We start from the raw sequence: 23,826 nt of genomic DNA on the forward strand, positions 1-23,826 counted from the left end.
TAGGAATATCAGGATTTCATCCCAGGAGGTGAAATTTAACCTTCCTTACCACCCCACCAAACTGGAGTAACTGAATTATGTGCAGAGAAATACCTGAAAGGTGGAAAATGGATTTTGCCCCAGTGCTGCTGTTCTACCTTTTTGTAGGGAAGACTGTTGTACAGCATGGCAAGGAATATTTCTACAAAAGATCCCAAATATATATTCTATAAACGAATATTTGTCTAAATGTGAAAAATGTGCAGAAAAGAGTTCCTTATAGTGACCATGAACACACAAGGGAAAATTATAAACAGAAAGTCACAAAATGAGATACAACTAGAAAGCAACATAATAAGAAAGTGTTTGGTAAGTGCCTTCTCTATGCAGGAAAAGACCTAGGGAAGACTACATCTGTCACTCAGCAAAGAGAGAAAGTTTTTGACAGATCACCCTAAGAAAGCCTTTTTTACTTTCATCTTCGCTACGGGAATCAGCTGTGATCAGATTGCAAAAATAATCAAGACCAGTCAGAATAGTGGGAGCTCTGGCTACAGTAGGAAGAAGAGTTTCAAGAGCACTTACAAAGCACATAGATGAGGTCAGGCCACTAAACTCATTTTAGAAGAATTTCAGAACTACCAGTGATCATCCCTGAAGACCTGTGGAGAACCAATGGTTTCCAGAAGACTCAGACCAGTGCAAACACAGCAGCTATCTTTAAGATGGAAAGGTGGGAAGGAACCATTGGGTCATCTTACCCTCTGTTCATATAAAAATACTGGAACAAAATAATCAAACTCTCCATAAGAACGTAGAATAAGGTTTTTGGAGATGAACAACAGACAACATGGATTTATTCAGGATAAATTATGTCAAACCTCCCTAATCTCATTCCATGACAGCATGACAGACCTTGTGAACAGAGAAGTCATATATCTTGACTTCTGCGAGCTTCTACCACTGTCTCACATAACAGTCTCACATAAGTGAGCTACGGGATATTCTCCAGATGACATTACTGCAGAGGGCTGGAAGAGGTTGGAAAATCATACTCCAAAATTATACCTTCATGGCCCATTGTCAGGAATGGAATGATGTCTGGAGTGGGTCCTGGGCCCAGCAATATCCAATACTTTCATTAATGTCTAAGGAGGTGGAACAGAAAATATTGTGCATGATATCTGCAGATGGTACCAAGCTAGGGGGAATGGAAACAGCCTTTGAAGAAAGCATTATAATACAGAATGATCTTGATAAATTGCAGAAAGTCTGAAAAAATAGGATGCAATTCAAGATGAATCAGTGCGAAGTTGTCACTGATGCATAATCAGCTGTTCAAATATAGGATGGGGACAACTGATTACAAAGCAGTTCTACAAGAAAGCATCTGGGGTTACAGTGAATCAGAAGCTGTACATGAGTCAACAGTGTCATGCTGTTGCAAAAAGGGCATATGTCAAACTGGGACATATAAACAGGAGTGTCATATGTTAGACATGTGAAGTAATCCCACTTGGTGCTGGGAAGATTTCAAACACAATACAGCATCCAGTTTTTGGCGCTGCACTTCGAAACATATGTTGTCCAGCCACAGAACAATGAAAATAGTGCCAGGTCCAGAAAACATGACCTAGAAGGAATGACTGTAGAAATTGGGGTTGTTTGGTGAGTAGGTGTAATAAGACTTCAAATATATTAAAAATTGCTGCAAAGAGGAAGGAAATACTGTTCTCCATTTCATTTGAGAACACCATAAAAAGAAACAGACAGATTTCCAAAAAGCGTTCAATGGTAGGAAAATGTTCTGATGGTAAGGCCACTAGAATAGATTGCACAGAGGAATTGTTGAATCTGCATCGTATTGGCCAAATGTGCCTCAAGGGTGAAACAGCTGTAGTTAATCCTCTCACCGGGCAGAGAGGACTGCACCGGACCACTTACGAAGGCTTTTCTGTAAGGAATCCCCAGTCTGTCAAGTTGATTCTTTCAAAATCATTGTAATCCCAATTTTTTTAAAAATCATTTTTTCCCACTAATTCTGAATAAGAAGGAAGTAAACATTGAAGCTGACAATGTCTTTAGCTGGCAATAATATTACATACTGAAAAATTTTCATTTATCAAACCCAAATAATTTCTAACTTGTTTGTTTGTTTGTTTGTAGAACTTGTCAGAATTTCCACTTTTTCTTTCTCTAAAGTGGTAGGCAAAGCATGAAGGGGGTCATCAACTCCGAGATGAATTTCATTCAAGATGAATTATGTACCTACATATATATAACTTCTAGGGGAAAAAAAAAAGAAAGGAAAGACAAAAACCCCACATTTAATTATCAGCATAGCAGCCACAGAAAGACAGACAGACAGCAAAAATAAGTAAGATAGGACACTTCAAGGAACACAGCTGAGTTCGTTGTGACTACTCATGATGGGAACTCTTATCAAAGTCAAGTACACGAAACATATTTGGTCCTTTATTGTGCACAAAAATGTCTGTAAACTTCACTGTAATGCAAAACAAATCACACATATTATTTTGAAAAATCAGACCAAAACCACCCCAAAGCTATAGCAATAGAGGATTTTCACTATCCCAGATCACACTATTGTTCCATGTAATCTGCACCTAACCAAGAAATTGGAAAGCCTATAAGAACATACCTAGTTGATTGTATATTGCTATATTTGGGGGGAGAAAATTCCTTCCGGATCCCAGTGGGGAATTCAGCTCATGCCCTGAAGCATGAGATTTGATTACTCCTTTTTGAACATGCATAACTGCCATTGCTATTACTGGTCATAACATTTTGTCAGGAAAGAGAAATATTATTCTGCAATGTAATAAAAATAGATAAAATTCAATATAGCTTCAGAATCATTTGCTACATTTCCAAAGTAAACATTAAGCACCCATCAAGATTATTCCATTGGATAAGCCAAGGAAGCCTCCAGTGCTATCTGTTCATTTTATTATCTCTAATTTTCAAGTGTGCAAAAATGCTTTCAGTAAATATTATGCGTTCTTCCTGTGCTAAGAGAGATGCTAAATGACCTTCACCAACTTAGTTATAAATAACAGAAGCAGGGAGCACACAAATGCTGTATAGTTTCTGCTCTATTCAAACCTACCAGCAAATTGTGACCAGTGGATAAAAATGGACACCAGATTCTGCTTGCTTTTTTTCCCCTTCTTCATAATCCCACCCCAGTTCCCTCTTGAAAGGCATTCTGTTCTGTCAGCCATAATGGCATCTGCTGGTGGAGACAGGAAGCCATAAATCTGTAGGGTTCCTCTCGACCAAGCCTTGTTAATGCTCCCATTTATCACCGAGGATAGGGTGCCATCTCACTAGTGCTCTACTCAGAAGTCCATCTTCTCAATTTCCCCTTCCCAAAGGAGTAACCATTTAAAACAGTGACTTTCTCATCTTGCATGTTGAGACTGAAAACACCACTGATACAAATACCATACCCGGTGTGTAGTGTTTGGATTTAAGCCATGACTCTGGAGAACAAGAGCCGCTACTTGCTGATCCCAGACTACGCTGAATCACTGCTTTGCTTACATCTAGAGCTTGTATCTTTTAAACTTGCACAGAAGTAGCAGATCCCAGATGGAGAGGTTAAAATCTGAGGGGACTCTGTCATTTGCCCGCCCCCACTCCCAATGCCTGCTAGTGTCCCAGCATGTTACGCCGTGTCCCACGGTTTGGGAGAATTGTTAATAAAAGCATCACTGTGTTAAAACAGCATTTATACACGATTCTTCATAATAAACAAACTATCCTAATCAGAGGTGCAGTACGTTTCTGTGCAGGGAGGAGAGGAAATAGAAAACCAACTAGAAGTATCTCCATTTTTCTGATTTGGGAACCACGACGCAGAAGCTGAAGGGCTCAAAATCACAAATCAAGGCGGGATGAAATGTGAAAAGAAAATCCTAGTTTGCCACCCTGCTCCTGAACTGCCTGATCTGGGTCCAGTGCCACACTTACAAATTAGATAGCGTGTCACTTCATCTCGTCACAGTGCTGGATGATTGCCCCGATGCTGTGGATGCTGTGGCCCCTCTTGGCCCTGCGTTTACACCCGCCTGTATTGGAGGCAAACCAGAAATCCCTAGTGTGCACCAACAGGATTTTACACATGCTGCACACAGGTGTAAGGGGTCTGTGCAATTCCGACTGATTTCAAGCAGAGCTGTTCACTTCTGGGTGAGTTATGCCAGGCAGAAGTGGAAAAATGAGTATTTTATATAGTGTTATCCTATTTTATCTTTCAAACTAAGCATTTGCTTGCATCAATAAATACTTTCAAATTGCTTATAAAAATTGCTAGAGTCCGTACAGGGAAGGCTATCAAATAATTTAAGTGAAATCAGTTAGGTGGACACTTTCATAAACACTATCTCATATTAGGCTGCTAAATACAAAGGTCACTTAGGGGTCTTCCCGTAGAAACTCATTCCCTGCCTGAGCTGCGGGACTGCGGCTTGCAGATCGCCAGTGACACCGGCTATAACACAGCGGCTCTTGCTGGTGCTTTGTAACAGAGCCCGACCTAAGAGATTGATTTTAGAGGGATACAAATTATTCCTATTAAACCCAGTAACTTCATTAGAAACAAATGCCAAAACAGAAGAAAAAGTATCTACGAACTCAGTTCCATAGCAAACTCCGGGATTAGGCTATGGAGTATTGCAAAATCCACTTTTAAGAGGTTTTATACAAATTATAGTTAAACATGCAGAAATTAATCCATCCTTTCAGCCCCAAATCACTTTTAAACCCTCAAGGTGTTAACAGCAGCTGTGAAAAAAAGCCTGAAATGAATAAACGGGGCAGGGGGAGTTATCTCCGTGTGTCTTAGGGAACAAAATTGTTTAAGGCTCCAGTGTCACCTGCCCCTCCTCGGCCTGGCAGTTTGTTGGGCTCTCGGAAAGGGCGAGAAACTCTCTACAGTCGGACAGGACATGGATCTGGCTTGCCATGAGGGTGCAGAAGCACCTGATGGACATACCTGTTTCCCCCTAAAGCCAGGTGCCAGGGGGAAATAGGAGAGCAGAGGGTGCTTGAGCACGACACACCGACCCTGCGCCCCCGGGCTCAGGGTGGTGCAGTGCTTCCCTGTACCGACGGGCCTCGAATGAAGCCTTGGCTTTCACCTGAACTTCACCGAACTCTGCATTTACGCCCGACCACGCTGCTCCTCGGACGGGCAGAACCGTCAGGGTGAGGATAAGACCACAGAAGCGGAGGGCCCCGGCCCCCCCAGCCCCGATTCTCCGCAGCCATTCACACCTGAAGCAGCACCGCTCACGCGTCAGCCGCCGGCGCAGCAAAACGGCGGGAGCGGCAGCCGCGGCGCCCCGCAGCCCTCACGCACGCCGGGGGAATTGCCTTAAATCCCCGTTATTCCAGTGAAAACGCCCGTGTACCTGCCCTTCTCGAGTGGAAGCGGGCGCTGGACGCTGCCGCCCCGTCCAAAGCCCCCCCCCGGCCCTCGGGGCCAGCGCTGGCAGCCGCCCCCCGCCCCCGGGTGCCGGGCGCTTCCCGCCGCCCCCCGCAGCGCCCTCCCTCGGGAGACAAACTCTCCGGGGGCGCGTGGGGTGGTCTCGCGTGGGTGGGGGCGGCGCGGGGGAAGGGGCGCGCGCGGGGCGGGCGCGCGTGGGGTCGTCCCGGCGGGTGGGGCCGCGCTTGCCCCAGGTGCCGGCGGGCCCTGTCTCTTTAACAAACTGCTCTGCCGCCTGTCTGCGCGGAGTAAATTTCATCCTGTCATCAGGTCGCGGAGGAGGAGTTTGTTAATGTTCAGTTTGCTCAGTGGATCGATGTTTGCTGGCATCGCCTCGCCCTGCCTGTGTGTGTGCGTGTGTGTGTGCGCGCGTGTGCCTGTGCGAGTGTGTGTGTGTGCGTGTGCGGGTGTGCGAATACCAGATTTCCTTCCATCCAAAGCCTCCCTGTCCTCTCCCATATCACTCACTGCCTGGCATCTGACAGCACGGAACCTGCAGCGCTCCGCGCACACACACGCACGCACACACACACCACGCACACCCGGGCACCGCTCCGCCATACAGCTCTGCGAGGAGGAGGAGGAGAGGAGAGGAAAGGGAGGAAGCAGCCAGCCCCACAGTCTTTCCAGAGCTGCCTTTTTAATATATACATATCTATTTTGTTATTTATTTATTACCGTTCTCTGGCACTGTGGGCGCCTTTCATTTGCTCCTGAGCTTGGATGTTTGAATCAAAGCAAAGCAAGTGTTGCAACAGTTAAAAAAAAAAAAAAAGCCAACCAAAAAAAAGAAAAAAGAGAGAGAGAGAGAAAGAAAGAAACCTAGATCTCTAAAATAAAATAAAAACCAAACAGGTTCCTATCAGTGAAGTGGAAAGGAGGGGGGCAGGGGAGGCTTGAGGGGGGTGTTGGGGAAAGCAGCTGAGAGGCAGAGGCAGAGAAACACGACTCAGGAGCGTCTCAGGGCTCTCGGATCTGGGGACAGAAGTGAGATTGGAGAAAGTAGAGCGATGCCAAGGAGGAAACAGCAAGCACCCAAACGGGCTGCAGGTAAGGAGAAGCCATCCACTTACACAGCCTCTGTCTCTCCACTCCTTCCAATCCTACCCCCCATCTTTATTATTATTTAGGGTCACCCTTGCTTTTCCGGGCTGGATCTTTATTTATTTATCTCCCCTCCCCCTCCCTTTCCCTTCGTAACTCTGTGGAGCCAGTTTCATTCCTTATTGCCAAGATCTTCACTCTGACATGGGCTGTCCCCTTCCACCCTCCCGCCGCTCCCACCGCGCTCGGTCCCCGCTGCCTCCTGCTCCGAGCTCCCATCTGCCCTGGCTAAACTTTTCCCCCCAACTTTCTTCCACTCGGCTCCCCTTCTCCCCCGGCCCCTTTCCCTTTCCGAACCGAAAGCAGCCTCCCATTTGCTTCCCGCTTTAGTCCTTTTTTCCCCCCCCCCCCCTGATTTTTTTCCCCTCCTGGTGGTTTTTGTTTTTAAAACGTGTGTTTCGCGAAGTGGGTCGGTGTGTTTAATCTTTTATTTCGCCGTGTTTCTGGTGGCAGTGCTGGCCGGGTGTGTGTGTGTGTGTGTGTGTGTGTGTGTGCGCGTTGTGTATGCCTGAAATAGTACAGGGACTGTCTCTGCTGATGAACCCGGTGGGGAAGTTCAGCCTTTGATCATCAGTGGTGAAAATTGCAACAGGAAATAAAATGAAACGTTCTGACTGTTAGAAGACAATCCACATTTTCAAATCAAATCCTTCTTTTGTTTTGTAGCCGAGTTTATATATTTGCACATGCCAAGCGGTTTTGCAATTTATTTTTGTTTTTTAAAGAAGAAAATAGTTTGCAACTTTGGAAGTGTTTTGTTTTGTCGTTTGTAGGGTGTTCTTTTTCTTTTGGGGGCCAAGAAAAAGAAACAGATGAGTGGGCCTGTATAGTAAATCTTTTCAAAGAGTTTTCTTTCAGGCTGCTTAATTGCTTTTTATTTTTTTTTAATAGTGTGGTGGGGTTTTGTTTCTGGGAAGCGCAATATGGAAGTTCATTTTTCTTCTGCCAGACCCACCCACTGAAAAATCAGCTTTCCAGTTGATTGCCAGCTTTGATTTGACATTTGATTGATCACCTGTCATCTTGCTGCCTTTGATCTATTCATTCTTGATATATATCAATAAATCACTCACCATGGTAACCCAAGTGCCAATGACGTAAGGCTTGCCCTCTAGATTCTCTTAGCCAGACATGCACAATTATTATCTTGTTTGGCTTTTAATGTAGGCGGTTTTTTTCCTTCTTTTTTTCTTTGTGTCCTTCATCAGATTAGTTCTCTAAAGAAAACTAATATTTTATGTTTTTAGTTTAAAAATGGTTTACTGATTTTTCCTCCCCCTTCTGAATATTTTCTAGGTGTAGCATGTTATATGTGGGACAAAATGTATGGGCAAGTTTAGTGGCATACTTGAATAAACTTTGAAAAGTAGTGCTTGGGATTCATTCAAAGGTAAATGTTATTTCAGAGAAACTGAGACATGCATAACTTCTATAAACTTACATATTTTGCCGTATTCATATAGGCGTAGGACAATGGTATGCAAGCAGAGTCTTTTGGGACGTGACCAATGAATGTACCTATGCAGGTTGCTAGTATGATTCCTGGCAAGCAATGATCCTCTTTAACCATAAATAACAGTTAAGCTAGAAATGTATATATATATGTATTTGGAAGAACTCTCTGATGAGTTGCTATTATTGTTTTATTCACAAAGAGGTTATATCTGAATAAGGCATTAACGTTTTCAACTTGCAGGATAAATAGCTATTTTTTTCATGGATGCTGATCATCACAGTGACAGTGCTAGGATTGCTCCTTTTTTCTCTCTGTCAGGAGTGTGAGGCTTCATTTTATTTTGTTTTCAAAGTAGAATTTTCACTTGGAATGTGTGTAGTATCTTTTTGTAGAAGGGGCACCCTGTTCTTTTTTAGAAACATAGGCTACAGGGTAAGTAAATTTTTGCGAGCAAAGCCCATGCTGTTGTTTCCCGGGATTTCCCTGATGAGAATACACTAAGATATGTTTTTATCCAGAACGCTACAGTATTTTTGAGAATCTTAATGATGAGATAGAAATTTGAATGAACACAATAACATCTCTCCTTTCTTGTTCTCATTATAAAATGTGCATTGCTCTTCAGTGGTGCATTTCTTTGATTATATTTGTCCTGAGATCAATGTTGTTTCAGGTGAGCAAAATACTGCAAATGCAGTTCAGTTTCATCCAGTGTAACTGATTTGAAGTAGGTTTATACATTCGCAATAGTTCTCCTGCTCTGAAGTTGTATTTGTGTGTTTGTGGGGGATAGGGGGGGTTTTAAAGAGCAGACGTGCCTGTTGTATATAGTTCTTAAAACTGACTTTCATTTTCAAGGATAGTACTGAGGTTCTGTTTTGTATGGTGAAAAATACCTCAAAGTGACAGTAGACAGACTGTGCAATAAGAAATGAATCGCTCATCAAGGCTGATAGCAAAGCTCCTTATTCCTTTTATTTAAAGGAGTTAATACATTATATATTACTTAATTTTCACTTTTATTTATTTTTTTAGTTGTACAAGTTCAAAGGTATCAGTTGCACTGCATTTTGTCTTGATGGCAGCAGAGATATTAAGGAGAAGTTTGCAACTTTTAGCTTCTTTAGATAGTTCACCTCCAACGGAAGAAAAATGATAAGCCTTATGATTCTGGACATGCCTGCTTTTGTCATTGCTTAAAATTAAATACTATGCACAACTGTAAATAATTACTACCATGCAGACTTTGAAAGCAGGTTTCTAGTTTGATTAATGAATAATGTAAAGGTTAGAGAGAACCAGCGAGTGAATCAGAAGTGAAGTCCTGCTGCTAGATAAAAATCTATCTAGAGAAATATACATGGCAATTTTGTCCTTGTCTATTATTAATTTTAAGCCTTGTATTCCTAAGAAATATATTACAGACCATTGTAATGAAACAAAGTAGTGTAATTGGATAAATGGGGCACTATTTATGTTTGATGATGGGGATTTTTGGTCTCAAATTACACTTCTAAAGACACTTTATTTCACATCAACATCGAAACTATGTCAAATGCATTTTGATCTTTCCAGGGCCAAATCTCTTCTGAATCGTCATTCCTTTTTGAGATCGTCATTTCCATTTTGATAATTCTTGAAGCAGATAGTTACAGCTCTTCACATCAGTGCCTGCTTTAGTATCATACTTCTGTTTACAATAAACAACCCATTTGTGTTGTAGCTTTCACCCAAATGAATCACAAAGGGCTTTACAAACTGTGGGCCTAATTCTTCTTTTGCTCAGGTGCAAATCAAAACCAGCTTTACTAGCAGCATCAGTGCAGTTGCAATGAGTACTCTCTGCTCCTTCGAGTAAGGAGAGACTCAGGCCCAGAAAGTACTTCATCCTTCAATGAAATGCAGCCACCTCTGGGGTAGAAGTCTTGTAACGATTCCATAACAAATGGTAATATACTAACAGAAGGGTGGAAAAAGGGTGGGAGCAAAGCAGAATTGCTATTCAGATTTTATTCCTAGGGGTATGAAATAGCTTTCAAACACAATTTCACTGGATTAAACTCTCCTTTCCCGTGCAGCTTGTTTAAATGTGCATATTTTATTTTGTGATCGTGAATTGCTAGTTTGCTTTTTTAAAGCCTGCAAAGAGGAATCTGGACTTAACGCCTTTTCCGGCTGCATTTTTGTATTTCTTCTTTTCTTTCTCTCCCAGCTCCAATAGGCTATCTAAGAACCAAAGCTCTGGAAAAGTACAGCAGAAAGAGATATCAGTCGCCTTTATTTTGTTTATTGGAGCTGTAGAATAACACAGTTTTGTTTTTGGAAGAGTCCTCACAGAGCAGCAAACAGACGGTTAGCAGTCAGTACTTTAAAGCTGCAGTTTGCACCTTAGTAGTAAAAGGTTATTTAAAACAGAAACATATTTAGAAAGTGAAATTCTGTTTCTTCAGAGAGCAGAGTAAATGACCAGCTAGGTCCAATATGTGTATTTCTGTGATGAAAGGAAGCGATATATACATGTATTAATAACCAAGAGCATTGTGGCTTGTCGAGTATTATTAGTATCCTTTATTATAGGGGCAATAGAAGCAGGTTCCAAACAAGCAGTACTGAATGAAACTGTAGAAATGGCAGCACTGCTTTGTTTAAACATCCTCCAGAAAAGCAAGTGCACATCAAAACCACCTAAATAGCTCATGCCTCAGAACCTTTCAGTTACTGTGCACATCACGATGCTGACAGATGACAAAAAAGCCAAGGTGTTCACAAACAAGAGAAGCCTTTAAATCCTGGTTAATTAAATATATTCCAAAATAGGTACTTTTGCAACTAAAGAGGCACCAAAATTAGTCGCCATCTGCGTTAAATTCTGGAATCGGCTACTAAGCTCGAAGCTGCTATGTAATTTTTTCCCATGTCAAAACTCAGGCCTGAATGGGACAATTTGAAATCACGTTCTTTTAGTTACTGTTTCCTTATTTCAATTCTCTCACATATCAAAGCACAGTATATTATCACTGTATAAAGAGTGGGACTCACCAAGAGTTCAACCCCTGTGACTGTGATATAAAAGATGTTTCCATCAGTAAATGATGCAATTTTATAGCACTTTAAAAAACATGTTCATTGTCAGAAATTCTTTTGCTTAAATGCTCTCCCTCTTCTGTGCTCTCTAATCAAAAAGCCCATTTTCTTCAAAACGGCAGGATTTTGGTATTTCCTCCCGGCACTTTCTCCTCCTGATTTTTGCTTTAATTAGTAGCACCCACCTCAAGTAACTGTTTCCCCTAGAAGAGGTCCCTGGAGTTCCTCCGTAGCACAGGGCCAGGGTGAGCCATTCTCCCGTCATTTTACTTCCCATCCCGATGAGGACATCACTCCCAGGGAGCAACTCCAGACTCGCGGAAAAAAAAAAGCTGTCAGTTGCTGTGGCTGCAATTCCCAACTTAGCAGCAGCAGAGGGAATGGAACTGTACTCTATCAATTACAGTTGGAACCAGAGGCTAAACACTTATTGTGTTAAGCTATTGTGCAGATCTTAAGAGCTCAAATGTAAAAAAAATATCATGTCAGCTAGTGGAGGGGAGAATAAGGCCTGGTTCTTCTACTGGATGACGTATTATTAGCAAATGCAAAGTAAAATGATTCAAATTCTATTTAATGCCTCTCGGGTTGAGACATATGTGTACCATATTATGCCTTAAAAAAGGGGGATCCTACTGACTTTACTGCTAAAATAAGCCTTTGTTTTTCCCTCTTCTCTGCAAAATGAAAATATTTGTGAAGTTTTACCTCTAAAGCGTGCTCATGCAAGCAGAGAGACATTTTCATCTGTCTCCGAATCTGATATAGGAGTCAATTGGAAACACATTACACTCTCAGCTGAAGTCTTACATTTCATTCGTGCAAGAGCAGTGATTTTTCATTACCTATTTAATTACAATAATTTACATGAGAGTGGGTCCAGTTCTGCAGCTTACTCAGCACTTTGCTTCAATGGGTAACTGGCCTGTGTAAAGACTGTCTATGTAAGACTGGGCTGTTTAGCTGCAAAATTAAATATACATGTTTCTTTACTAATGTTTTGCCTCTGAAGAGGGACCAGATTCTACAATAAAGCTTTAAATCTAGGGAGAGTTCTGCTTGTAACTTGTGTTACTAATGGTTGCACGCTATTCTTTTCTAAAGTCTGTATGACTGAGATACTTTGCTTGCTCGGCTAACTTCACTTCTCAAACACGTTTCCATTCTCTGTGTTAATTATCGAACACTGTTTCTTGATACCAGTAGATGATATGGTCTTTTAAGGAATCCTTTTTTAACGTGCAGCGTTACGTTGTGCATACGAGCAGCAGCTCTCAAGTAAATGCGTGAAGACAGTTTTGCAAACTGGAAGCCTAAAAGTTCCGTGTAGTTTCAGGGACTAAAATCAGTTCGTTCTCATTAAGGTGACCTCTCACTTGAGGCTGCTGGATCTTGGCACCGAGTCATTTTTACCATGTTGTAATAACGGCTTCTGCAACTCAGAAATACCTTGACAGCAAACGGTGTATTTTTTAAGATTTCAAGGAGAAACGCATCATAGAAGCACACTGTTTCCCATTAGATTTACACATCCCTCTTTTAACTGTTGCTGGCTTTTCATCCGTTACTTTGTGAGGTTTTTCAGGCAAAAAGAAGTGGAAAAACTGGTCTTATGATCTAAAAGTGTTGCATTAAGTGTTTCATTTAGAAAAATGAAGAGAATCTTTGTTTCCCTAAAAGAAATGTTTCCCCCCTTTGCCCTAGGAAAAAGAAAGTCACAACAATAGCTTCAAAATGACAAGATTAGACTGTGAAAAATACATAGTTTATAACGTGCACCACCCGATGGTCCCAAGTATTCGTAAAATTCCACACTTAAATAGAACAAACAGTCCTAAATGTATTGAAAATAGATCCTCTTGAGGTATGCAGACATACATACCTGCAAAAAAGAGAGACAAGCGCCTGCCTGGGAGAGAGATGCACCATTCTTATTGATACAAGCTGGAAAGCTCAGTTGTTTAGAGCAGTTTTTTATTATTCCACCAATATTTGCCCAAATGTTAAAATTCCTGTGATTTTAGGAGTTGTGTCCACTGGAAGTCCTTTGTTAGTGTTTATTTTCTTTAAACCCCCAGCTTCTGGAGTCTGGTGATTATGCAAGTGCCCAATATGCATTTTAAAAGGAAAATTTATTTTAAAACTCCTTGCTATGGAGAACTAAGGAGCTTGAAAACATGCAGCCTAAGAGTTCTTATGCCAGAAGAAAAATGCCATGATTCTCAAAGTGACTGTTTTTAACATCTCATAATTTCAGCTAGTCTCATGATTTTTGAGGGTGTGTGTCGTGATTTTTAAATAAACAAGGTTGGCAATATTGCTTTTGACTTATTCTCATGATGAACTGGTGTATGTGTCTGCGTATATAATTATATATGTACACACACATAATACCAGTAAACAAAACAGATAACATAATGATGGAGTGGAGTTACGTGAATAGTAGCTCTGAATTTGTATTGCTATAAACAAAGCAGTTTTGAGAGATCAGACCATCGGTTCTTGAGGAGTGGCTTTCAATTGAAGTTTCGTAGAGATTGTTTTTAGTGGCAATTAAATCTAGAAAGTTAATAGCCAGTAACTGTTCTTTAAACACTTGCAAGACCTACGAGGAATGCACAGCCTGCCTTTTTTCAGATATAATCAGTCTCGACTTTATTGAAAAAAAATTTACAACTAGCAACATTAATGCTGTATTTTTATTGTATTAATGCAAATGAGATGCTGACTTCTTTCTTTCATCTCCATGGCTTGTATCTATTATAGCTGTATCTTATTGCTTTCTGTGTTTTTTCTCCCTGCGTTCTGTAAACTGCTATCGTCTAATGATACTGAGGCTCATTAAAGTTACTCACGATGCTAAAGAGACTATGGGAAGCATCCTTAGCTCTAGATGGTTATAGAAAAGCAAAACTACTGAGTATATGGGGAAAAGTAATCCAGATCAACCCTTCCATTCCCATTTTGGGAAACTCTTAAAATTGATAGGTCAAACAGGAAGAAAAAACTTGCGGGAGGGACTGTGTACTGGAAAGAACAGGTCATTTTTAATACACATCCCTACCTGACAAAGATGAAAAGCAATAAAGTTTTAAGGAGCTTTCTGGCTCTTCCTGCATCTCTCTCGAAAGACTCATTTAATTGAAAAGCCAGTTGTGCTTGTTTTTATGCATGTAAAAAAGAAAAGGGGCAATTTTGCATAAGGCCTAATACTCCAGCACAATATAATCGGAACTCTTTCTGGTTGCTTTTTAAGTCTCTCTGTTCATATAAAATTAAGACCCACTTATCTTAAATTGTAGTAAATCTCATTCAATATTGCTTTCATAACTTAAAAAATGCTGTTAAATATTCCCAAAGCAACTTCGCTGAAGTGATATTTGGTCTGGTTTTGTGGAATCAGTGCAGAATTTCTATTGAAAAACAAGCAGCACACAGTTCTTGTTTTTAATGAAAATAATTAAATTCTCTGGAATACCTTAATAGCAAAGATTTTTTCTAGTGAAACTCTGCTTAGAGGAGATCGGAATGAAAATCTGCACGTTGGTGCAGTTTGGTATGTGCAGACAACAAGCCTATTTCTATCACTCATCTTCCACTTGGACAGAAGTAATTTTTTTTTGGTAGAAAGATTTTACTCTGAATTTTCCATATATAAATAATTTTGTGTGAATTACACTGGGAATCACCACCGCAATTCATAAGGCCTGCAATTTTCTTTGTACGTATAGAAAGAACTCATTTACTTCCCGCAGCGTCAGTGGACTTCACAGAAAAGAGCTGGATCTTTTCATGATGTACAGTTTTATATTGAAGAAACATAACCTTATGCTAGCTGGTATATTGGTCTACCAAAATTAATTTTTTTATGTGTCTTTCATCCATGTCATAACATTTATAAGCACAGTACAAGTAGCATTAAATTAACATGTGAAAGGTGAAAGAAGCTAAGTAGTTATATTGATCATCTGTAGCATGAAATGGTAAAAAAATTAAAAGCTTTCTAGTGCTTTTGATTAGCTGCATGGTTCCTGCTCGTATATGTGTGCTTTGTTAGGAAGTGGAGTAATATTTCTTCACACTTAGCACCTTTCTTCCAAGGCTTTCTTACTAGTGCTACGTACTCCTCAGAATAACACCAGTGAAGTAGAATATTTTTTCCCCATTTTACAGAAAGACAAAATGAAGCCAGGAGGTATTAGCTGATTTGCTCAAGGTCAAACAGCATTTACTCCTAATTCCCTGCTCTAGGTAGTAGATCACATCTCTATTGTCAGCACACTTCCAGGACCAAAAGCCGGGCTGGAAGCTCAAGGCATCCACATGCCCGCTGCTGGGGTGAGAAAAGGGAACAGCCCAGCTGGGGCACCGGGGGATCGTCCGTGGAGGGGAGCTGGAAAGGCAGTTTCATCCCTTCCGTGCAACTCCCTGTGGTGGAGGAGGCAGCACTTTGCTCATGTCCAGGAGCTCCCAAAAGTGGGAGGACGCACAGTCAAAGCAAGCAGAGCTCTGTTAACTCTGTTAACAAGCCAAGGGAGCTTTACTAGGCAATAGTTTTAAGCAGAATAATTTAAGTTCTTTAACTTCCCTAAATTATCCTCAGATGCATTTTTAGTCAGTGATAAGTTTCAGGACCAGAGAATTTGGTTATGATTACTTTTCTCCCCATATACTGTTCTACATTTCTTTGTCAGACCTGGGATCTAGCTTTGTACTTCTGACAGCATGTAACACATTGCCCTGAGAAATATGAAAAACCTGGTCTTGTTGTAACTAAACAGGACATACACATTTTCCTCCATCCAGACTGCCGGAGGTGGTTGGAAATCTCTGGTAGTAAAGTTTGAGGTTCTGATTTTTTTAAGTCAGCTTCTAATGTTAAGAGACTAAATCCTTACATGGGCATCTAAAGAGAGACCTGAATTTTCAAAAGCTTTTAGCACCAAGCAGTTCCCATGGACCTTCCTCAGTTCCCTCCCTGGTGTAAACACGAATTGTTAAGCCTCGATCAAGGGCAGCGTTGTTTTTCTAAAGTGGAGATGTATGTATTGCCTATAGAAGAAATATGATGCAAGTAATAGCCCATGGATTCATTAAGGATTGTTTATGTTTATTTTCTCACCATATTACGTTTCAGGAATGGTCGTTTCAGCCATTATATTGACAGGAGCTCAAAATAAATCTTAGGTAATATAGGGCTAATCTGCCATACCTGGGAGACCACCTGCTACCCTCTCGAACAGAGGCCAGATCGTTCGTTGCCGAATCACCAGGTAGGGCTTTCTTCTCTGGAGCTGGGGACTTGGGAAGCTCTCCCATGGCTCCTTTTCATGTGGAAATTAATGCTTGCCTCTATTTCTGAATAGTAGGTTATTAGAGTTCGTATGCAAATTCCCAGGATGGGAATTTGCCTCTCTTTGATAATTGATATAATAATATATATTTTTAGTGGTCCAAAGTCCTTGAGCTTGAGCCTTGTATATGTAATTTATGTTTATTTCTTACTGTTATTAACTGTAATTTAGTTGTTGACGCCTTTCATTGCCTTAGATTGAAGGGAGTGTCTCTATCCTACTGCCCCTCCACAAACAATGCCCTTTTAGGGTTCCTTATCCTGTATCCTTGCCCAGACATTTCCTAGCCTGTCAAATACTGTCATTTTATTCCTTACAGATCATTCACAGTACGTCTCCTGTTGCACACACAAATAAGGAACAAATGCAATCAGGATGCATCATCGTTTAGCATAACAAATAAAAGCCGATCTGTGCAGATTTCCCTTAAAGCATCTCTTAATATGTATTGTCAAAATGTCTGAAGATGTCTTTTACTCATAAGCATTTAATTATTTGTGACAATTAAACTAATATTCAGAGCAGGAAAAAAATGAGGTTATTAAATATTTTCTCTTGTCAAAATCTAACAAAACGTCACCTGACATAGCAAACTCCCTCAATTTTGTATTTCAAACATACCTTATAACTAAAAAAGCACTTGAACAAAATTACGGGACCTCATTTCACAATTTGGATCCACAAATGGATTTTGTATTGAATTTGAGGAAATTGTGTTTCAAAGACCAGACCAAAATTTAAGGGCACATCATTAAAGTGTATATCAGTAATGAGCAGCTGAATACTCGATGATTAAAAAGGAGTTCCTATCAATTTTTAAGTCTGCACTGAAATTTAAGGCCATTCTGACTGAATCAGGGACTCAGACCTGGGTTTTGTTGCCTCGGCCAATTATTGTTTTACTTGTGCATGAGAAAAAACAGCTCAAATAACACAGACCAAGTGATCAACCTTTTCTGTGTTCAGAATTATAGATTTTTTTTGTTGTTTTTGTCTGATGATCCCTCTAGCCGGATAGATTGTTTGAACCGGAGAGGCAACTTGCTGCGGATGGAGCAGAACAAGTAGCTGACATTGCTGCCCAGGGCTAGTGCCTTCACCTGCCTGGCAGCTCTTTAATGCGGTAGAAGTTCAGCTATGTGATTACGAAAAGGGGGAAAAAACCAGGGAAGATCTTGAAAAGATTAGAAAAGCAATGGAGGCCCTGAGAGCACCGTTGTATGGATGCTGGAGCACTGCAGAGCCCTGGGCATGGCAACAATAACATCTATATTATGGGTGCAACAGTTCCTATAGTCCAGATTGTTTGGGGTTCTGTTGAGAGGCTTGATTTCTACTGGTTCTAATGTTTCCAGTTCTGAGCTGCTCAGAGCAACCATTTCCATTATCAAAATCTGTGTTTCCTTTCTTAAAATGTTCTTCCTGAAATTTAGGGTAGGATGTTATTTGGCAGAAAATTAAAAGACATACATCAGGGTTTATTTCAAAGCTGTGGGACCACTGTGCTTTCTGGCAGTGACGTGAACATTTTTCAGAGATATCTTCTGCTTTCCCTGAGAAAATCCACCCAAATTTGTCTGACTTAGAAAGTCTAAAAGTTGCTGTTGCCAAAGAATTTTTAGAAGGTGACACAGCATTCTCCGACGTGCCATCTCCACCACGCATGCTCTGTTCTCCGTTTCTCTTTTTCAATTACATTCCCTTAAAATACGTTTTAGCTGGGGATAAGTAGGACAATTGCTTTTCCTGCTGCAGGGACAGCGATGGGTCTGAGCAGTCAAAGGAGAATGAGGAAACGGTCTGTATTGTGTTTAGCCGGAGCCCAGGCCCTGAGGTGGGAAGCAGGGAAATTTAGGAAGCAGAACATGGACAAGCACGGGTAAGGACAGGAGCAGAGAGCATAAAATTGTCAACTATCTGTAGAAAACAGTGGTAAAAATACTTGACTCCGTTGCCTGGTCAATGTAGAGCTTGATATTCAGCATTAGCTCTTGCAGTGAATGCATCTAAGAGTTTCTGTCTAGATTAAGACCTGGGTGGAAGTAAGTGTGGTTCCACATGTGCAGTTCCTAGCTTTCCTCAGCTTGCTTTTTCAAAAGCCTGTCTGGGCCCTGGCTTCATCGCAGGCAGGGGATGGATGTGTGCAGGAAATTAATCTGCCTCAGCTGGGAAAAAAGGTGCCATCTGCAAGGCCGCTGCTGGGTTTGTGGGGGGAGCACAAGCGTCGGGAGCCTCCAGGCTGCGGCGGGGCCCGGCCTGGCGCCCCTGAGGTGGGCGCTCAGCCCCAGGGGACCTTCTGTGTGGAAAAAGTAGAAAAATTCACTTAAAATTTGCCAGAGCTGTGCCCCCCTGTCTGTTAAATGGCGGTGGCAATGTCCTGTCCCTGAGGCATTGTGCAGGCAGTTCAGGAGTGGCCGCGAAACACCATCAAAATGAGGAAAATGGTGATGCCCTGCCAGGAGAATGGAGGAGATGCGGGCAGCGAGGCTCGGGGCCACACCTTGACTGGCGAGAATTAAGCAGACGTATTGAAGGGTTCAGGCAGCACACTGAGAGGTTCGTGGAAGCCATATAGAATGTACAATAATAATATACATAGGGCAGTTGCGAGGTATCCGTGTGGCGAGCTGCGGGAGCGGCCTGGTCAGCAGGCTGGGGTGGCGCGGGGCCGGGGGGAGCGCGGCGCCGCAGGTAGGCCGGAACAAAGCGTGGAAATTACTGGCAGTTAAGAAGCTGTTGTACAAAAGCGAGCAGCTCGGAGAAAATACAAAGAATAATGCCAGGAGTTTCAACCACAGATATCTGTTTAGATAAAAAGGGCCTGTTAGTCTGAGATCTCTTCTCATGCTGCAACATGCAAATTGCAAGGGGCTGAACCTGTGTCGCTGTGTGCGTAACTGCCATTCACTTCAGCAGGCGCTGGGCCCTTGCGACTCTTGACTTTTGTTTTACTTGGGGCAAGGGTTTTTATTTTATTTCATTTGTTACCCCGTGGGAGATTTTCATAGAAATCGAATCTTCCTATCTGGAAGCCGGTGACAAAACTTGAACCAGGATCAGCAGGAGCAGAGCAGGTCACTTTCAGGATATTGTACAGTTTTGTGTCACCTCCCAGATTCGTACATTAAATAACTAAAATCCTGAGAATGTTAATCTAGAAAACAGTCATCCTTACATTACTCTTTCGCTGTTTCTGTGAACTTATTAGAGATTTTATAAACTTGTGATTTGGGTTGAACAGAGGTAAATCATTTGGAGAAATATTTGCGGGGGGGCAGAGGGATGTTATGAGGCCATCAACATCTGGGTTTCCACTAGTTTGGATTAGGGACATTTTACCTTAATCATTCCCAAACATCTCTGCTAAAATCCCTTCTTTCATTTTTTATCACCTATGAGGTATAGCCAGGCAGGTTTTCAATTTGTATGTGTGTGTTAGGGTAAAGTGCTGAAATTTGTTGTTAGAGTGAGTATATGAACAGTCTCATTTTTATATTTGTCCTCTTTCATTATAATTGTTTGGAAACATTTTGATTCAGTTAAAATGCACTATTTTCAATATACAAAGTATGTACAGGGGAACAAGGGAGTGATTATGAGTTTCTCCAAGGAAATAAGCATCTCTTAGCCATCATCCTACAACTGGGAAAGTTCTAATACATGGCATCTATATAATTTAACCTAATAATTTTTTTTTACAGTGATGTAATGGGGAGAGTGACCTGGACTTTGTAAAAGTTCCCCTACTTACTACAGATTCCCAAGGGCAGTGTAACATTCTAGACAGTGTTTTATATACCCTGATTAAAATGTAACGTATTTTTGCATTTCCTGTGCAGTGACCTGTTAGTGCTCATAGACAGAACACTTAAAGAACAGTTACAAGGAGACATTTCCAAATGTGCCTAATATGCGCGAGTTTTTATAACATTCTTATTTCATTTGAAATTGCAGCTACAGCAGGAACCATTCAGACAGCGCATTGATTTAACTTTTTAATCCACTGTTTTGCTACATCAAGTAAAATAAATGTTTGTTTTTAGCTCCGTTTTTTTGCATCACTAAAACTCGTAACTACTTGCTTTAAGCTTGGGATTCTAAAGGGAGCTACATTATCTGAGATTTAAGGCTTGCTTTTTGTAGCTGCTTTCTCACAACTCCCCCAAGAAAAAAAAAAATACAAAAGTACAACTTTAGCAAAAAGGGCTTTTATATCTCTATCAATTATAGAAACACCAGCTGCAGTAGATTACAAATGTGTTTGGCTGATTGTGATGTTGTGTGGGGAAAACTGTCACAAGGAGCTGGATTCTGTTCTCCCTGACACCACCGGGATGTCGCACAGCTCCCCGGGCTGCAGCCGGCACTTCTATCAAAGCTGCAGTGGGCAAGAGCAGGATCCGGCTCTGAGATTGCCAAATTGCATACTGCCAAATCTAGCTCTGTACTTGAGTGCACGTCCTGGCGCTAGGAAAAAATATGGAGCTGTTGAATGTGAACACAAGTGCTAACTGTGTGTCATTGTGTATGCATGTGTTTTTCTGTGAGCTGAAGCAAAAGCCACACCAATATGTCTGTAACGTAGACCAGAAACCTCTGGGGAGAATCACTCCGGTTATTGTTATTCTTTATTTTTTATATCCAAGATATTTATTTACTTTTGCTTTCTTGAAGAACAAAGTGGGGAGAAAAGGCACCACAGAAGAAAAATTGTTTGACCAGCCCATAAAGGTGAAGTAGCTGGAAGTCATGAAGAAAAGAAATATGATATCAAGACAGCAATGCAAGATGGGCAATTTAGCATTTTTGGTAGTGTTGAGCTCAGGAAAAATTAATGTATCAAAGTGTGTGCGGGTCATATCACTCCAGTAATATCCTGGGGTAAAAGGGTAGCAACGTAAGGGCTTTCAGTTGGTTGTGCCTTGGTTACTCTCATTTGTCTTATTGTGCTTTTGGTCGCTCTGGGAGGACATGGTTGGGCCCTGGTTTATTTTAACAAAGAGAAACTGACATAGCAAAGTTCTGTGTATACTTTACAGCGAAAATGCAATTTTCTATTTTCATTTAATCCCAGGAATGTTGGCATTTTCCAGGCTGTCAAACAAATGAGTGCACTGGAGGACAGTTAGATGTGTCTGTCTAGTTCATCTATCTAATCTACCTCATTTCTAATGTGCCCATCACCATGGTGTCTGGGCGGAAAGTATTTGCCCTGATTTTGCTCTTTGTCTTTATTGGTTGTGGTAACTTAATTGAGTCCTAAGAGCTTTCACATTCATCTGCAAAAATAATAACAAAAACATTATCAGAATAATGATTCATTTTTGTACTCTTACTCAGAATTTCCCCTTTCTCTTCTGAGTGTATTTGGCTAGTTGATTATTGTTGCCTTATCTAGAAGAGGTTATATTTTAGAGGTGGTGTATTAAATTGGAGTTTTACCTGAGTCAGCAGTGACTCAAAACTTCATTTGGCTTCTAAAGTGAATTCACTCATGTCTTCTAACTTCCTTCTGCTTTTCTCTGCAGAAGTTGACTTTATTTAGTAAGCCACCCAGTTTAGCAGCTGCATCTGTTCTGTGACCCTTTACCATAAAAAACATAGGTAAAGGTAATAAAAAGCAATAGAAATTGTGGCTTCAAAAATTATATCTTCATTTGGAAGCCCTGGTTTCTGTTAAATGTAATTACTTCTCTCTCTGCCATTTAGGTAAAAATGCATCGTAAGACATAAGTGAGCAGCTTTTCAAAAGCAGAGGCCTGAGGTCTGTGGTAAGGGGAGAAAAAAATCCTGTTGTTGATTAGCTGTATCTGTGCACGTGGTTATCATGATCTGCACGCATGCGTGGGGAGAATGTGCTGCAATGAGGCCCTGTGGTGCTTCCAGCACGCACAGTCATCCCATCAGTGTAAGCGGTCACAGTAGTTTTAGAAATGTGTCTGCCGGGCATGCAGTGGCATCTGCACGGTTGTGTGCCACCTTCTGCTTTTGAAAAATGTGGCCTAAGTAGTGATCAGTCTGCAGAAGTCAATAAACTCGTGTTGAAGAGGCCGAGTAACCAGCGTGGTGCTCACTGAGGGAAAGCGTTCACTGAAAATGCTGCAAATGTAGCTTTCTCAGCTATAATTGAATTTGATCTCAGCTGTACAGTTACATACAGCCCCTTTTCTACTCCTCTCCTATGTGTGTTGAAAGTGTCTTTATAAACCTACCCCTCAAAGATAATTTCATTGAGAGCCAGACGTTTCATACGTGACAGTGATTTCTAATCCCATCCGCACTGGCAGATCGCAGATTTCCAGCCCCTGGCTTCAGCGTGTAACGTGAGTTCACACAAACACAGTAAACCATCATTCTGGCTGTTCAGTTAGTTCTGGAATGATCAAGTAAGAGATGGATTACTCTTTGCAAGATTTAATTTCATCTTCCGCGTATTTGCAGTGGACCGAAGTATGGACATGATTACATTTCACAGATTTTTGTGTGATTTAGAACAAAAATTATTAGTAGAGCTGGCTCAGCAAGGAATTTCTGATGTAATCTATACCAGTTACAAGCAAGGGGTGTGGTAATAGGGAAAGAAAAAGGAGGGCTAAGTGTTTATCCCGGTTGACTGAGACAGAAAACAGGACTGGCAGGATGACAAACTGGCATAACCTTACGCTAGAAAGTGCAACGATTCCAACGAAAGTTCCAGCCATCATGCATGGCTTTTAAAAGAGCCAGGCATAGGAGAGGACAATTTTTTGGTGCATCCTTCAGCGTAGCTAAAGCAGAGAGGGGCAAGGTCTGTATCATACAGTTTCTTTAGGCGCTATGGCAGTATGTATGTTAAATAAGCGTTAAGAACTGGTTTTCAGGGGTTTGGGGGCAGGGTTGGTAGAAGAGACGTATGAAAAATATATTGATGTTAGATACACGACCACTTAATTTCCCCAGTAACAGTACTGTAAAACATTTTTTCATCAGCTCTGTTAGGAACAGTGACAGATGAACCTTAAGCATTTCTGAGGTTTTCCGTAGCTCAGATATAAATACTTCATACTTCACTGAAGGTTTCAGGATACTATATAAATAACAGAATTTCCCAAGCTCATATTCCCACCTTCCGTATGATGCAGACATTTTTCCTTATCCCTGTTTCCTCTGTGGGTGAGCTGTGGCACAGAGATGTTTAATGACTCAGCAGAAGGGTCAGGAATACAGTTCAGGATTTCTGGCTCATCACAATGGCCTCCAAGAGATTACATGGTCGTCACGGTCCTAAAAGTTTTGATACTTACTGGGGCCATGGGTAAACTGTATGTATTCACAGCATTAACAAAACTCACACAGGA

At 41.3% G+C, this 23,826-nt stretch overlaps 1 protein-coding gene across 1 annotated transcript in view; it reads left to right on the top strand.

Annotated features, from left to right (window-relative positions):
- The first annotated feature begins 5,779 nt into the window (after window positions 1–5,779).
- The window catches only part of TSHZ2 (teashirt zinc finger homeobox 2), a 220,930-nt gene continuing 202,883 nt past the window's right edge, over window positions 5,780–23,826 (top strand). The window contains exon 1 of the mRNA XM_075166541.1: window positions 5,780–6,541. Within this exon, the coding sequence (XP_075022642.1) occupies window positions 6,502–6,541 (40 nt within the window). The 5' untranslated portion in view covers window positions 5,780–6,501. The remainder of the gene's footprint in view (window positions 6,542–23,826) is intronic.

Source organism: Calonectris borealis, chromosome 17 (genome assembly GCF_964195595.1).
Source record: "Calonectris borealis chromosome 17, bCalBor7.hap1.2, whole genome shotgun sequence".
In the NCBI taxonomy this organism is placed as follows: domain Eukaryota; kingdom Metazoa; phylum Chordata; class Aves; order Procellariiformes; family Procellariidae; genus Calonectris; species Calonectris borealis.